This window comes from Numenius arquata, unplaced genomic scaffold (genome assembly GCF_964106895.1).
Source record: "Numenius arquata unplaced genomic scaffold, bNumArq3.hap1.1 HAP1_SCAFFOLD_1526, whole genome shotgun sequence".
NCBI classification, from domain to species: Eukaryota; Metazoa; Chordata; class Aves; order Charadriiformes; family Scolopacidae; genus Numenius; species Numenius arquata.
This window is the reverse complement of record NW_027414069.1, coordinates 1-16,507: the sequence shown is the minus strand read 5'-3', so window position 1 is coordinate 16,507 and position 16,507 is coordinate 1. Positions and strand designations below refer to the sequence as shown.

At 65.1% G+C, this 16,507-nt stretch overlaps 1 protein-coding gene across 1 annotated transcript; it reads right to left on the bottom strand.

The window, feature by feature from the left end:
• Positions 1–4,250: 4,250 nt before the first annotated feature.
• On the bottom strand, positions 4,251–16,500 carry SORT1 (sortilin 1). Its single transcript, XM_074166965.1, has 20 exons — positions 16,309–16,500; positions 14,022–14,081; positions 13,664–13,737; positions 13,422–13,524; positions 13,137–13,301; positions 12,200–12,273; positions 11,883–11,932; positions 11,538–11,668; positions 11,221–11,365; positions 10,753–10,908; positions 10,445–10,551; positions 9,233–9,335; positions 8,940–9,108; positions 7,693–7,883; positions 6,784–6,973; positions 6,536–6,652; positions 6,325–6,433; positions 5,944–6,050; positions 5,530–5,653; positions 4,251–4,298 (listed from the first exon to the last, which is right to left on the bottom strand). The coding sequence occupies exons 1-20, from the start codon at positions 16,498–16,500 to the stop codon at positions 4,251–4,253; spliced, it is 2,415 nt and encodes an 804-aa protein (XP_074023066.1).
• Between the last annotated feature and the right edge of the window lie 7 nt (positions 16,501–16,507).

Below are 16,507 nucleotides of genomic sequence, written 5' to 3'. Positions count from 1 at the left end.
GGCAGCGAAGCCCAATTAAAACTCCCCCGGTAATTACTACTTAATGAATCAGCGCCGCTCCCCTGCCTGCCCGCAGCTGCCGGGGCGGGAGGCGGGGGGGGGGTGTTAAAGGGGTGGGGGGGGGTACCTTGGGTGGTGCTGACCCCCCCCCCCCCTCTCGTGTGTGTGTCCCCCCCCCCCCAGCCATGGTGGAGCTGGACGGTGATGACATCCGCATCTCCTCCCGCGGCAAAGTGGCCGAGCGTGACATCGTGCAGGTACCAACCCCCCCCCCCACCACCCCCCCGCTCTGCCCCCCCCCGCCTGGGAATTGGGGACAACCCCCCACCACCACCACCCCTCCCACCCCCCCAACCACGGCCGGCGGTGGCACGTCCCCCCCCCCCCCCCCGTCGCGCCTGGGGGGCCAGGGACTGGTCCCAGTATGGAGGGATGGTGAGATGGACTGGGAGGGGGGGGGCACTGGGACACGGCGTGGGGGGGGGCACTGGGACATAAGGGTGTAGTGGGATATGCGGTGAGGACCAGGACATGGGGGGGCTCTGGGACATGGGAGTTGGGGGGGGCACTGGGACACAAGGGTGTAGTTGGATATGGGGGGGACCAGGACACGAAGGGGCACTGGGACATTTTGGGGGGGGGGAGAACTGGGACATTTGGGGGGGGGGGGCACTGGGATATGGCAGGGCCACTGGGACACGGTGGGTGCACTGGGACACGGGGGGGGGGCACCAGGACATGGGGGGGCACTGGGACATTTGGGGGGGGGGCACTGGGATATGGGGGGACACTGGGACATGGCAGGGCCACTGGGACATGGCAGGTGCACTGGACACGGGGGGGGGGCACTGGGACACAGGGGTGCACTGGGACACGGGGGGGGGGCACCAGGACATGGGGGGGCACTGGGACATTTGGGGGGGGGGGGCACTGGGATATGGGGGGGCACCGGGATATGGCAGGGCCACTAGGACACGGCGGGTGCACTGGGACACGGGGGTGCACTGGGACATGGGGGGGGGGGCACCAGGACATGGGGGGGTCACTGGGACATTTGGGGGAAGGGAGAACTGGACATTTTGGGGGGGGGGCACCGGGATATGGCAGGGCCACTTGGACACAGGGGGGCACTGGGACACAGGGGTGCACTGGGACATAAGGGGGGGGGGCAGTGGGATATGGGGGGGCACTGGGACACGAGGATGCACTGAAACGTGGGGGGGGGCACTGAGACATGGGGGGGGCCACAGGGACACGGGGTGGGGGGGCACTGAGACACGCTGGTGGAACTGGGATGTGGGGGACACGCTGGGAACAGCAGTGATGAGGAGGGGGCACGGGGGGGAACCTGGGGGGGGACACCTCGGGACTTGGGGACGCCCCAAATCCCTTTGTGTCATCTTTCTCCCCCCCCCCGCCCCCCAGTTCGTCCCCTTCCGTGACTACGTGGCGGGGGGGGGCAGCCCGGTGCTGAGCATGGCCCGTCTGGCCAAGGACGTCCTGGCCGAGATTCCCGACCAGTTCATCTCCTACATGAAGGCGCGGGGCATCAAAACCCCAGCCGGCCCCCCCCAGCCCCGACCCCCCCCGCACCCCCCCTACCCCCCCAGCCCTGACTGCACCCCCCTTCTGCCACCCGCCGCCCCCCCCTCTCCCCCCCCAGCACCAGGGATTGGGAGCTTTTCCGACCACCCATTCCTCCCCCCCCCCCCCCCCCGTTTCCTTTTTCAAAGGGATAAATGGCAGCGGGTCTCCCCCCCCCCCCCCCCCAAAACTGGGGGGGGGGGTGGGGGGGGGCACCCCCTAACCCCATAAATCACCGTCTCTGGGGTCCCCGGGGGGGGGTTTGGGGGTGGAAATGATGTCACTGGTGGTGGCTGAGCATCCTTGGCCGTGGTGCCCCCCCCCCCCTCCGAAGTCCCAGCTGGGACCATCGTGGGGCTCATACCCCCCCCCCCCCCCAGACTGGTGCTGAGGGCCGTATCCTGCCCCCCCCCCAACAAGGAGCAGGGGGATGCCAGCCCCCACCCCTCCCCAAACACAAAACCCGGGGCGGGGGGGGGGGGGGTGGGGGGGGGGCAGGTACCCTTCCCCCCCCCCCCCCCCCCCTCCAAAGCATGGGGTCCCCTCGGGTGGCCCCGGTGACATTCAGAGCATCCCCAGACCCCTGGGGGTGACGCATGGCCCCCCCCCCCTCCCCCAAACCCCCCCGGCTGCTTGGCTGCTCCCGGGGCGGGGGGGGGGTGGGGGGGGTGGTGTCCCAGGTCCTTTTTTGTGTATATGTGTGTGTGTGTGTGTGTCCCCCCCCCGTGTCGCGTGTTTGCATCGAGTTGCCTTAAATCAGAATAAATTATAGTCTTTTTAATTAACACACACACACCCCCCTCCGGGTCCTTTCCAGCATTGCCCCCGCAAGGGGTGACACACACACACCCCCCCCACCGGTGTCCCTTGTGTCCCATCCCGTCCCCCCCCCCCCGACACAGATGAGGGCACACAGGGTCCGTTTTGGCTTTATTTCTAATAATAACCCAAATATTGCAAATATACAGAAAAATACCAGTACAAAGTTATGACACATCCAGGTTTATTTACAGGACTCTGCACTGGCCTCGGTGTGTGTGTGTCCCCCCCCCCCCGCCACCGTCCCCAAAACCAGGCTGGGACGGGGTTGGGGGACACACACACACACACACACACAACGCAATGTTGGGGGCGGGGTGGGGTGGCACAGGGCTATGGCTTTTAGTTGGGGAGGGGGGGTTCTGCTCCGTCCCTGTCCCCTCCTGTCCCCCCCGAGGGGAGGCTGAAGCACGTAAATTATGGGGTGGTGCAGGTTGGGAGGGACCTTTGAGATCATCAACCATAGACCTGACCCTGCCCAAAGCCCCACTGAGATGTCCCCTCAGCATATCTCCACGGCTTCAGAGACCTCCAGGGATGGTGACTCCACCACGGCCCTGGGCAGCCTCTTCCAACCCTTGACCCCCAATTCCCTCACCTGCACCTCAGAAGTTCTCCAGAACCTTCTCCTCGGTCTCCAACCCCTTCTCCCTGGTCTGAAACCCTTCTTGGTCTCCAGTCCCTTCTCCTCGGTCTCCAGACCCCTCAGGAGCTTTGCTGTCCTTCTCTGGACACGCTCCAGCCCCTCAATGTCCCTCCTGGAGTGACTGGCCCAAAACTGGACCCATCACTCAAGGTAGGGCCTCACCAGTACTGAGCACAAGGGGACCATCATTGCCCCAGTCCTGTTGGCCACACTGTTCCTGACACAGGCCAGGATGCTGGTGGCCATCTTGGCCACCTGGGCACTCTGCTGGCTCCTATTCACTGCCAGGTCCTTTTCCAGCCACTCTTCCCCCAGCCTGGAGCATCCATGGGGTTAGTGTGACTCAAGGGCAGGACCCAACACTTGGCCATGGTGAACCTCACACTGTTGGCCTCATCCCATCCATCCACCCTGGCCCAGACCCCTCTGTAGAACCTTCCCACCCTCCAGTAGATCAACGCTCCCACCCAAAACACCAACCTAGAAGATCCTATAATTCTACGGTCCTTGAAAGTCCTGAGGGATCACTCCATCCCCTTGTCCAGGTCATTAATAAAGACACTAAAGAGAACCGGCCCCAACACCAAGCCTTGGGGACACCACTGGTGACCAACTGGAGTTACCTCCATTCACCACCACTCTCTGGCCCAACCATCCCACCAGAGTCACCCATCCAAGCCATGAGCTGGCTTCTCCAGGAGAACGCAGCGGGAAACACCATCCAAGGCTTTGCTAAAGTCCACATTGTGACCTCCGAGAGGGTCACCTCATCAGAGGGGACCAGGTTGGTCAATAATGCCCAGAACCCAGGTGACATGGCCTGGTGGCCTGGTTGTCCTGCACGTGCCGGGTGGTGGCACTTGGGGCGACCTTCCCTAGCACCAAGGACACACCGACAGGTCTGAAGTCCCCCAGATCCTCCTTCCGGTCCCTTCTGGTGGGGGGACGTCACCTTCTCCAACCTCCAGCCAACTGGGACCCCCCCCCGCCCAGTTCACCAGGGCTGCTGGGAAGGGGCTTGGTGGCCACCTCCACCAGCTCCCTCAGCACCCTGGGGGGGCCCTATTCGGCCCCACGGACTTGGGGGGGGGTCCCAGTGCTGTAGCAGGAGGTGCTGGGGACATTCCCCCCCCCCCCAATCCCCAGTGTGCCCTGCCCCGGGGGGGACACACACAGAGCAGGCAAGAGCAGAAGCCACGTGTCACGACAGCACGGCCATATCGCGATAGCTGTAGTGGATCACAAGGGGCTGAGGGGCAAGGAAGGAGGGGGGGGGGGTCTACACCCCCCCCCCCTCCTGCTTGCACCCCCCCCACCCCAATGTCCCCCCCCCACCACTGCACCCCACAACCCAGCCGGGGAGGTTGGGGGTCAGGCAAAGCCCCCCCACCCTAGCTGGGGGGGGTTTCACGTAAAGCCCCCCCACACACACACAGCTGGGAGGGGGGGGGGGCTGTTGTGGGGTGCAGCCCCCCCCCCTCCCCCCAGTCCCCCCCAAAAAAAGGGGGGGCTTCCAGTGTAAGGAGACTGTAACAGTGCTGGGACCAGAACCTGGCAGGGTGCAAGCTGGGGGGGGGTTCGGGGGGGGGCGCGGCAATGCCAGCCCACAGCGAAGGACAGACCCACCACGGGGTGGGGGGGTGGGGGGCTCCTCTCAGCCCCCTCCCATCCTGCCTGCCCCACTGCTGGCCTGGGGGGGGAGAGGGGGGGGGCTGGGGCTGAGCCCCCCCCCCCCCCCCAGCCCCTGGATAAAGAGCTTCAAGCTTTAATTCATTATTGCTGCGTTTCCCTCGGCCAAGGCCAGCCTGGGGGGGGGGGGATATTTGGGGAGGGGGAGGCAGAGCTGGACACCCCCCCCCCCAAAGCTGGGGGGCGCAGGGGGGGCCCAGCAGCAGTGCTTCCCCCCCCCCCCCAGTTTGTATTGCTTTGGAGAAGAAACAGGCAGCGGGGGCAGGAGCAAACCTGGCTGCTGCCCACCCCCCCCCCCCGGCAGCGGTGACACCCCTGGGGACAACGCTGTCATTAGAGGGAGCGGGGGGGGGATTTCGGGGGGGGGGGGGCTGCTCCTACAATTCCTACTCATCCTTAAAATAAAACCGCCCGGAAAAGGGAAAAATAAAAGATCATAAAAGCTTCCCCCCCCCCCCCAGCGATGGAAGGAAATATTAAAGGGGAGTTAAGTTAAACCCCTGCGTGTGTTGTGTCCCCCCCCCAGCAGCGAAGCCAACCCCCCCCCCCGGGGGGGTGGGGAGGGATGTCCCTGCCTGCGCCGGGGTTGGGGGGGGCGGGAGCCGGTGGGTGGCATCGTCCCCGGCGTCGGTGCCGCTACTCCAGGAGGTCCTGGGGAAGAGATGGCACCGTCACCCACCGCTGTCCCCAGCCCTGCTGCCACCCTCCAGAGGGTGTGTGTGTGGGGGGGGGTGTCCCTTTTTAAAGTGGGGGGAGGGACACACACACACACACATGGTGGCCACACTCACCTCGTCAGAGTCATCGTGGTAGCCAGCCTTGGTGGCCGGGGTGGGGGGGTCCAGGGGGTCCATGCCCTCCACCCCGTTGGCCTCCGCGTGCTGCCGAAGGACGGAGTAACGATGGACCAGGAACCTGGCAGGAGAAGGGACAGAGAAGAGGTGGTGGTCGGGGGGGGGGGGGACACGACATGTCACTGTGTCACCTCCCACCCCAGGGGACGGACGGACACACTCATCCCTGCAAAGAGCCGGGGTGGGGGGGCGGGCGGGGGGATGCCCCCCTCCAAAGCAGACCCAGGCTGGGGAGGGGGGTTTGCTGGGAGCTGGGGGGGGGGGGGGGCACAGGGTGACACACCCCCCCCCCCCCCCCAGCCCCGCGGTGACAAGGACAGAGGGTCCGGCCACCTCTCGGCTGCTCCTCACCTGCCCCCGCAGACGTATTTCTTGACCAGGAGGACTCCGGCCACGGCGGTGACCAGCAGCACGGCCACCACGGCCAGGATGATGGGGGTGGAGCTGGAGGAAGCCACCTGTGGAGGAAGAGCCACCAGTTGGGGGGGGGGGGGGGGTGTCACCGTGTCCCCAACACACCCAGCACCCCCCCTTTAACCCAGGGAAGGGGGATAAAAGCCACCACGTCCGTGTGTCGTCCCCCCCCTGCCCCCAGCACCCAGTTGGGCAGATTTAGGGATCAGAGTCCTGTCCCATGGCGGGTTTATCGGGGAGGTGGCCCCGTGCCCAGAGCTGTCACCCGCACCCAGGCAGTGTCACCGTCGCCTCCTGGCCGGTGTCACCGTCACCTACCAGCTGGCTGGGGTTGAGGAAGTTGCTGGTGCATTTCTTCTTCATGTCCGTCTCCTCCCGGCTCGGGCTCTCCCCTCCCGAACACTTGTCCCCGGGGATTTTCCGGTACCTGGAGACGGGGAGGTGACACTTGGTGACACCATTCCAAGGTGACATGGCAGGATCCGTCCCCCGTCGGGCGTGCGGGATTCCCCGGGGATTTGGGCTTTACCCGCTGGTTTTGAGCAGCTCCCGTCTCCCGTAGAGACAGAATTCCAGGTCGTGGCCCTTCAGCTCCGGTTGCTCCACACAAACCGACTGGTTTTCCGGGCGATAATACCCAAAATCGCTGCGGGGAAAGAAAAAAAAAAAAAAAAGGGAAATGAGATCTTTCCCGGGGACACGGCCACACGGGAAGGGTGACACCCGGGCCATCAGTTGGGGACAGAAGGTGGGGAGAGGGTCGGGAATGGAGGGTACCAGAGGAAATCCTGGAGCGTGCAGGGACAGACGGATGGCTGCTTGGTGACGGCGTAGTCCCGGCCGTTCTGGCAGACGGAGGATTTACGGAGCCGCCGGTACTGCTCCTTGTAGCCCAGTATGCAGCCGTCACTGGGGTCACTGGGATCGCTGGAGTGCGCCAGCCAGATGGTGTAGTCCTTGTCCTCGCCTGCCAGGGATGGGGGAGGTCCCCCCCCCCGGGGATGTCACCGCCGTGGGAATGGGTGGGATGAGGCTCCGGGGAACTGGCCCGGCACGAGCCACGGGACCCCCCGACCGCTCACCCCCGGCACGCTGTCCCCGTGGAGGGGACCAGGGGACACACTGTCCCCCAGAGAGACTCTGCCAATGTCACCTGCACCGAGGGATGGAGGCAAAAACGTCCCCCAGCCCAGCTCTGGCTGTCCCCAGCCCTGGTTGTCCCCAGCTCTGGCTGTCCCCAGTCCAGTCCTGGTCACCTCCTGTCCTGGCTGTCCCCAGTCCAGCCCTGATTGTCCCCCAGTCTCAGCAGTCCCCCCTCCTGGCTGTCCCCAGCCCATTTCTGGCTGTTCTCAGCCCTTGGTTGTCCCCAGCCCCGGTTGTCCCCAGCCCTGGTTGTCCCCAAGCCCAGCCCTGGTTGTCCCCGGCCCCAGCTGACCCCAAGCCCAGCCCTGGCTGTCCCCAAGCCCTGGTTGTCCCCAGTCCAGTCCTGGTCACCTCCTGTCCTGGCTGTCCCCAGTCCAGCCCTGATTGTCCCCCAGTCTCAGCAGTCCCCCCTCCTGGCTGTCCCCAGCCCATTTCTGGCTGTTCTCAGCCCTTGGTTGTCCCCAGCCTTGGTTGTCCCCATCCAAGCCCAGCCCAGGTTGTTCCCAGCCCTGGTTGTCCCCGTCGGTCCCCGTTAGCTCTCACAGGTCCTGCTGAGCAGCTGGCTGAAGTCGATGGTGTAGGAGACCCACTTGCGGGAGAGGAAGTTGCCGCGGAAGCCCCAGACGCTGACGTTCATGGAACGAGCCCCCGGCTCGGAGGCCAGGCCCGTGAAGAAGATGGGTTCCTTGGAGAAGGTGTATTTGTACCAGCACTGCCCCTCGTCCGTGGAGAACCTGCCAGCGAGGGGACAATCATAGAATCATAGAACGGTTAGAGTTGGAAGGGACCTTAAAGATCATCGAGTTCCAACCCCCCTGCCATGGGCAGGGACACCTCCCACCAGACCAGGTTGCTCCAAGCCCCATCCAACCTGGCCTTGAACCCCTCCAGGGATGGGGCAGCCACAACTTCCCTGGGCAACCTGTTCCAGTGCCTCACCACCCTCACAGGAAAGAATTTCCTCCTAATATCTAATGTAAATCTCCCCTCTTCCAATTTAAAGCCATTACCCCTTGTCCTGTCACTACATCTCCTGACAAAGAGTCCCTCTCCGGCTCTCCTGGAGGCTCCCTTCAGATATTGGGAGGCTGCTGTGAGGTCTCCCCGGAGCCTTCTCTTCTCCAGGCTGAACAACCCCAGCTCTCTCAGCCTGTCTCCATAGGGCTCCATCCCTCTGATCATCTTCGTGGCCCTCCGCTGGCCCCATTCCAACAGATCCATGTCCTTCCCGTGTTGAGGACTCCAAAGCTGGACACAGTATTCCAGGTGGGGTCTCACGAGCGCAGAGTAGAGGGGTAGAATCACCTCCCGTGACCTGCTGGCCACACTTCTCTTGATGCAGCCCAGGATGGGGTTGGCTTTCTGGGCTGCCAGCGCACGTTGCCGGCTCATGTTGAGCTTCTCACCCACCAACACCCCCAAGTCCTTCTCCTCAGGGCTGCTCTCCAGCCCATTCTCCACCCAACCTGGATTTGTGCTTGGGATTGCCACCTCCCAGGTGCAGGACCCTGCACTTGGCCTGGTTGAACTTCATGCAGTTTGCACGGGGCCACCTCCCCAGCCTGTCCAGGTCCCTCTGGATGGCATCCCTTCCCTCCAGCGTGTCACCACGCCACACAGCTCGGTGTCATCAGCAAACCTGTTGAGGGTGCACTCTATCCCAGCAAGTTTGCCGACGACACCAAGCTGGGTGGCGCGGTGAGGACACCCAACCACCCCCACCCCCACCCCCCTCTTTCTGTGTTGTGTGTCCCCCCTCCCTGTTTGCCAAGGGGACAGCCTGGACGTACTCGAGGACGTTGACGGGCTGGCTGGTGTGCTCGATGGCCACGATGAGCCCCCCCGAATCCAGGATGGCGTAATGATGTGGCCCCTCCAGCATCCGCGCCCAGGTGTAGCCCCCGTCGTCCGAGATGTAGACGTCGGGACTCATCACCGAGATGGCCCCCCCGACGCTCCCTGGAAGGACAGGGTGACAAGGTGTGTGTGTCGGGGGGTGGGGTGGGGGGGTGGAAAAGGGTGACAAGAGAGACACAAACGCAGGCTCCCCGTTCCCGTCCCCCGCCCCGCTGAAGCTCGGTACCGTGGGCGATGACGATGCCGACGGCGTTGGGCTCGGAGAGGGGAGCCATGGGGACGTTCAGCTTCTGGGAGATGCTGTAGGAGGCGTGGATGTGGAGGCTGCACTGCAAGAGGAGAACAGAGCCCGTGGGAACCAGCGCCGGTGATGGGGGGGGGGCACGTTCACCCAATAACTCCCAGTGCCTGCTGGGGACCACCCCCCAGGACCCCCCAACCTCCCCTGGGCTTGCCCACGGTGGGACCCACAGCTGGTCCTACGCCCTCAGCATCTCCAGTGGGGGCTGCAGGATGGATCCCTCACACCCCCCCCCGGGACAGAGGATACTTGGGGGACCATCCCCAGGACCCCTCAACCTCCCCAGGACCCCCCAGTGTCTCCGGGGCTTGCCCACGGTGGGACCCACAGCCGGTCCTATGCCCTCAGCATCTCCGGCGGGGGCTGCAGGATGGATCCCTCACACCCCCCCAGGATGGAGGATACTTGGGGGACCACCCCCAGGACCCCCCAACCTCCCCTGGGCTTGCCCACGGTGGCACCCACAGCCTGATGGTGAGACCCACAGCCAGCCCCACACCCTCAGCATCTCCAACAGGGGCTGCAGGATGGATTCCTCACCCCCCCCGGATGGAGAATATTTGGGGGACCACCCCCAGGACCCCCCAACCTCCCCAGGACCCCCCAATGTCTCCAGAGCTTGCCCACGGTGCGACCCACAGCCTGATGGCGGGACCCACAGCCAGCCCCACACCCTCAGCATCTCCAGTGGGGGCTGCAGGATGAATCCCTCGCCCCCCCCCCAGGATGGAGAATATTTGGGGGACCACCCCCAGGGCCCCCCAACCTCCCCAGGGCTCGCTGTGCAGCCCCATGGTGCAACCCACAGCCCACACATGCCTGGCCCCACACCCTCATCATCTCCAACGGGGGCTGCAGGATGGATTTCTTGCCCCCCCCCAGAATGGAGGATACCTGAGGGACCACCCCCAGGACCCCCCAACCTCCACAGGACCCCCCAATTTCCCCAGGGCTTGCCACGCAGCCCCATGGTGCGACCCACAGCCCACACGCAGCCAGCCCCACACCCTCAGCATCTCCGGCGGGGGCTGCAGAATGGATCCCTCGCCCCCCCCCCCAGCATCCCTGGGATGAAGGATACCCAGGAAAACAGCCCCGGGACCGCCACCCCCCCCCCCCCCCGGGGGATGGACCCACCTCATCCTTGCTCCTGGCCGTGGAGTCACAGGTGGTGTTTTTGGGTTTGCGCAGCGGCACCCACTCCCCCCCCCGGTCAAAAGTGATGACGGACTGGATGGAATTGTCTGGTGGGAGGAGGAGGAAGAGGCGAAGGGGTCGGGAGGAAGGCCAGCACATCCTCACCGCCCCCCCGGAATGAGGCAGGGGGTGGGGGGTGTCACGCTCCACTCCAGCCCCTAGATTCCAGCCCTGGGGAGGTGTGAGCCTGGTTTTGGGGTGGGGGGGGGGGACACGACACACACACACACGGAGAGGCGGTGGCCCACCTTCGGAGAGGACGCTGGTGATGTAGATGCCGCGTAGGGAGGTGACGTTGGTGAAGTCGGTCTCCCCCCCCGTGGTGGTGTAAAGGTGCCGCTCCAGGGACTTGGAGTAGACGATGCCGCGGTCATCGGAGGTGTAGATGGTGCCAAACCCCGTGTCTGCACGAGGGACACGGGGACAACAGTGAGGGGGGAGGTCCCAGGGGGCCACCACAGACCGGCATCGGCACCCCCAGTGACGTGTGTCCCCCCCACCACCTCCTCAGGAAGAGAAGAAGGGTTTCTCCTCCTCCGGTGTCACAAAAAAGGGACACAACGCGGTCACGGGTCCCCACGCGCCGCAAAACCACCAGCCTGCTAATTAGCAACGCCTTAACGAGAAAGTCCGTCCTCCCAGGCACAGCAGAGGCCCCCCCTGCTCGGGCGAGGAGCCATCCCGGGGATGTGTCCCCGTCCCCCGGTGTCACTCACCGCCCGGCTCGTCCACGTGCATGAAGACCAAGTCGTCGTTGGCAGCCAGGATGGAGTAAAACTGCTCGTGGCCGACGGAGGGGAGCTGGGCCATGTTCCAGGTGTCCCCTTGGTCCAGGGAGACGTGGATGCGCCTGGTGGTCCCCTGGGGAAACCAAAGCCTCATCGTCATCCTCAGCCCTTCATCCCTCCTGGCCAGGAGATGCAGGGACGAGCCACGAGGAAAGGGATTGGGGGACAAAGAGGGGGACAAAGAGGGGGACAAAGAGGGGGACAAAGAGGGGGACAAAGAGGGGGACAAAGAGGGGGACAAGGACCTTCTCTGTCATGACGGAGGCGAAGAGAAAGCGTCCTCCCAGCCCGAAGGAATAAATCTTGGTGCCGATGACCTTGAAGGATTTGCCGAAGTCGGAGGTCTTCTTGAGCTCCAGGAACCCCAGATCAGCTTCTTAAGAAGAAGGGCCGGTGGATTAATTAACGAGCCTCCGCCTTCGTTAGTGCTGTGTGTCCCCGCCCCCAATGTCCCAATATATCCCCCTTCAGGTATTCCTAGCTTTTCTGCGGGGGGATCTGCTGGGGGGGAGGAGGGGGGCTCTGCGGGGGCCCCCAAAGTGACAAGTGACCCCCCTAAAAGAGGTGACAGGGGATGAAGAAGCACTTACTGCAGGAGTTGTTCAAGTAGGTGGTGAAGAAGATGGTGTCGTTCGCACCCCTGGGGGAGAGAAAAATGAGTTGCGGGGGGGGACACATGGCAACACACACCGCCCCCCATATTCCCCCCCCCCTCAAAAAAGCAGGTGGGACACGGTGGCCCAAGATGCCCCCACCCACACACGTGGCATCGCTCCGAGGGGTTTGGTTGGGGGCGGATGGGAGGGTGGGTGTCCCCCCTGACTGCTCAGGTTGTGATGCCCCCCCCCCCCCCCCCCGGCAAAAATTAGTTCCCCCCCCACCAAAAAAAAAAGTGGGGGGCACTCACCACTTGGCCAGGCAGACGGCTTTATGGATCTCTTCCCACGTCTCCCCAAAGTCCTTGGAGACCCAGAGCCCGTTCTGCAAGAGCCCAGAGGGTGGTTATAACCAACAACCGCCCCCCCCCAAAAAAAAGCCTCCCTCCCCAAAAAAAGCCTCCCCCAACTCTGGGGCTGCAAATCCCCATCCCCAGCTGTGTCCCCCCCATCCCAGGGCCACAGGCATCCAGGACAGGACCCGTGGCCACCATCCGGCTGATCCGTGGGGAAGCATCACCCTTGGCCACCCCCTGGCCTGAGGGTCCCATCCTGGTGGCCCCCCCAAAACAGACTCCCCCCAAAAAAGCCTCCCCCAACTCTGGGGCTGCAAATCCCGCTCCCTAAATGTGTCCCCCCCGCCTCATCCCAGAGCCATGGGTCCTGTCCTGGATGCCCGTGGCCACCATCCATGGGGAAGCATCACCTTAGGCCACCCCCGGCCCGAGGGTCCCATACTGGTGCCCCCCCAAAAAAAGCCTTCCCCCCCAAAAAAAGCCTCCCCCAACTCTGGGGCTGCAAATCCCCATCCCCAGCTGTGTCCCCCCAATATCAGGGCCACAGGCATCCAGGACAGGACCCGTGGCCACCATCCGGCTGATCCGTGGGGAAGCATCACCCTCAGCCCCTGCCCCGGCCCGAGGGTCCCATACTGGTGGCCCCCCCACAAAACAGCCTCCCCCCCCAAAAAAAGCCTCCCCCAACTCTGGGGCTGCAAATCCCCATCCCCAGCTGTGTCGCCCCCCCCTCATCCCAGGGCCACGGGCATCATCCAGGACAGGACCCGTAGCCACCATCCGGCTGATCCGTGGGGAAGCATCACCCTCGGCCCCCCCCCGGCCCGAGGGTCCCATACTGGTGGCCCCCCGCTCCTGGCCCCGGTGGGGGGGCGGGGGGGTTGGTCCTCACCTCGGTGCTGAGGGCCAGGAGGCAGCGGGAGTCCTGGGGGTGGTAGGTGATTTGCACCAGGGGGTGGAAGGGCAAATCCGTCTGGATGAAATTCTTGGCGAAATCGGAGGAGCGGAAAATCCTGCCGCCGCGGCTGCCACCGGAGACATCCCCCGTCAGGATAACCTGGGAAGGAAAAGGAGAAGGGGGGGGGGGGGGGGGGCAGAAAAATGACCAGGAGTCGGGGGGGGGGACGGGACGGGATGTGGGGGGTGTCCTGGGGGGATGTTCCTTCCCCATTCCTACCTTTCCCGAGTTTTCCGGGCCGATGGCCATCCCGAACTCGGTGCGGATGAAAGTGTTGTTGATGAGGCCGGTGATGTCCGTGAAGGTTTTGCCGTAGTCCTCGCTGGAAGGGGAGGGGGCTGAGCGATGCCGGGGGGTGGGACACACACAGACCCCCCCACACCACCCCCCCCCTGCTGGGAAGGGTCCTGGGAAGAGGTGGCAGGGAGGGGGGGGGGGAGGGAAGGGGGGGGTGTCCTCACCTGCGGTAGAGCTTGGACTGGCCGAAGCTCATGATCACCAGCGGCACCTGGAAGGTCGTCAGGACCAGGATGACCTGGGGAGGGACAGACGGACGGGTGGGGTCACACCCGGAGCCCACAAGGACCCCCCCCCCGACCTTTTTTGTGTGTGTGTTTGTGTGTGTGTGTCCCCAACCAAGGGTTGTCCCCTCCCCAGGACCACCACCACCACCACCACCACCTCCCATCCCTCCATCAGGTGCCCGCCGGGCAGAGGAGGGGGACACTGTTGTCACACACCCCCTCCAGAGGGGGTCACAGCCGTTCTGGGTGTGGGGGGGGAGGACACCCCCCCCTACCCCCCCTCCCCGGTGCTTACCCCCGTGCTGTCGCCCACCCAGGACAGTGACACGGAACCGCTGAGGTCATCGAAGACGCACTGCGAGGGAAGAGATGACACAAAGACTCTCAAATACAGCCGGGGGGGGGGACACAAACACCAGACCCCCCCCCAACAACCCTGCAGGGCACGGCCACAACATGCCCCGTGGCCACCCCCTCCCAGGGGACAACCAGGGTCCTGGTCCCTTCCCCTGCCACCCACCCAGGAAGGTGACACTACCCTGTCCCCACGGCTGTCCCCTCTCCCCCACTCATCGCCCCCCCAGCCCCCCCCCCACCACGCTGGGACACCCCCACACCCCCCCCATGCTCAGACCGGCTGCTGGGCAGCTGCCAGGGACCCCCGCGGTGGCACTGGGGGACACTGGTTTGGACTGGGACGGGCGGAGGGGAGCGGGGTAGAGGGGTGGGGGTGGCTGGGGACACCCCTGGGGGGCCCGGGGACAGGGAGGGGGGAGGGGGGAGGCCACCACCCCCAGGGGAGGGAGGGAGAAGGGGAGCCCTGTGGCAGGGACAAGGTGACGGCCACGGTGTCCCCAAGGCCCAGGGAGCACCGGGGAGAGGTGACAGGAGGGGACACCGCGGTGCCCCCCCCCAACCGTGTCCCACTCCACGGGAGGCATCCCCTTATGGGGGGGGGGGGGGGGGGATGAAGAAAAAAAAGGGAAAAAAAGTAAATTGGCACAGGACCAGTGGAGGGACTGGTCAAACTGGGCTGGCAAAGCCACCGCCACTGAGTGGCCACCGGCCGGGCCAGCAGGGGGGGGCGGAGCAGGTGGTGGCCAAGAGCCAGCGGGTCCCATCCCTGTGTGTCCGTCCGTTCCCCCCCCCCCTCCCCCCCCCGCCCTCGGTTAATGATCAACCCACGGGGACAGGTCAGGATCCCCCTGTCTGTCCGTCCGTCCCTCTGTCTGTCTGTCCTTCCGCCCTCTCCCCAGTCTGTCTTGATGGGGGGGGGGGGGGGGTGGGGGGGGTGTCTGCTCCCCACTGGGGGGTTATGGGGGAGCTCTGCCCCCCCCCCCCCCCCCGGCAGGCGGTGTCCGTCTGTCTGTCCCTGCGCAGGGCGCCCATCCCGCTGCAGCAGGTGCCTCTGCTGGCACAGGCAGGGCAGTGCCCGTCTGTCTGTCTGTCTGTCTGTCCCGCCCCGTCCTGCCCCAGATGGCACAGGGGGAGCGGGGGCTGTCTGTCTGTCTGTCCCAGAGGGTGTAAGGGGGGTGTCTGTCTGTCCGTCTCAGAGGGTCTAAGGGGGGTGTCTGTCTGTCTGTCTGTCCCAGTGGGTGTAAGGGGGGTGTCTGTCTGTCCATTTCAGGGGGTGTAAGGGGGTGTCTGTCTGTCTGTCCCAGGGGGTGTAAAGGGGTGTCTGTCTCTCTCTCTGTCCCAGAGGGTGTAAGGGGATGTCTGTCTGTCTGTCCCAGTGGGTGTAAGGGGAGTGTCTGTCTGTCTGTCTGTCCCAGGGGGGTGAAAAGGGGTGTCTGTCTCTCTGTCTGTCCCAGAGGGTGTAAGGGGGTGTCTGTCTGTCCGTCTCAGAGGGTGTAGGGGGGTGTCTGTCTGTCTGTCTGTCCCAGGGGGTGTAAGGGGAGTGTCTGTCTGTCCATCCCAAGGGGTGCAGGGGGTTGTCTGTCTGTCCCAGGGGACGTAGGGAGGGGAATGTCTGTCCATCTGTCCATGCCAGGGGATACAGGGAGGGTGTGTGTGTGTCCGTCTGTCTGTCCATCCGTCTGTCCTAGGGGATGCAGGGGGGATGTCTGTCCATCCATCCTAGGGGGTATAGGGGGTTGTCTGTTTGTCCTAGGGGGTGCGAGGGGATGTCTGTCAGTCTGTCCGTCCGTCCCAGGGGATATAGGGGGGGATGTCAGTCTGTCTGTCTGTCCGTCCGTCCCAGGGGATATAGGGGGGATGTCAGTCTGTCCGTCCGTCCCAGGGGATATAGGGGGGGATGTCTATCCCTCGGTCTGTCCGTCCCAGGGGATTCAGGGGGGTTGTCTGTCTGTCTGTCTGTCTGTCCGTCCGTCCCGCTCCCATAAGAAACCACCTGCCCGCGCCAGGCCCCGGGGCGGGGACCTGTCCGTCCGTCCGTCTGTCTGTCAGTCGGTCCGTCCGTCCGTCCCACAAGGCGCCGGCCGGGGCGGGGCGGGGCGGGGCGGGTGTGGGGGGGGTTGTCCTCCCTCCTGTCCCGTCCGGGGAGTCTCCGGTCCCCCTCCCCGCTCCCGCACCCCGGTGGCCCTGGGGTCGGTCAGTCCGTCCCTCCGTCCGTCCGGGCTCACCTGGTGCGTGTTGTTACCGAGGGCGGCCGGGACGCCGCGCAGGCCGCCGCAGGCCTCGCCCCCCGCCGCCGCCGCCGCCGTCATCCCGCCGCCGCGGATGTTCCGGTGCCGGTGTCGCAGCCCCAGAGCCGCCACCGTCCCCAGGGCCAGCGCCAGCCCCGCCACCAGCCGCGCCGCCCCGCGCGGCCCCATGGCGACT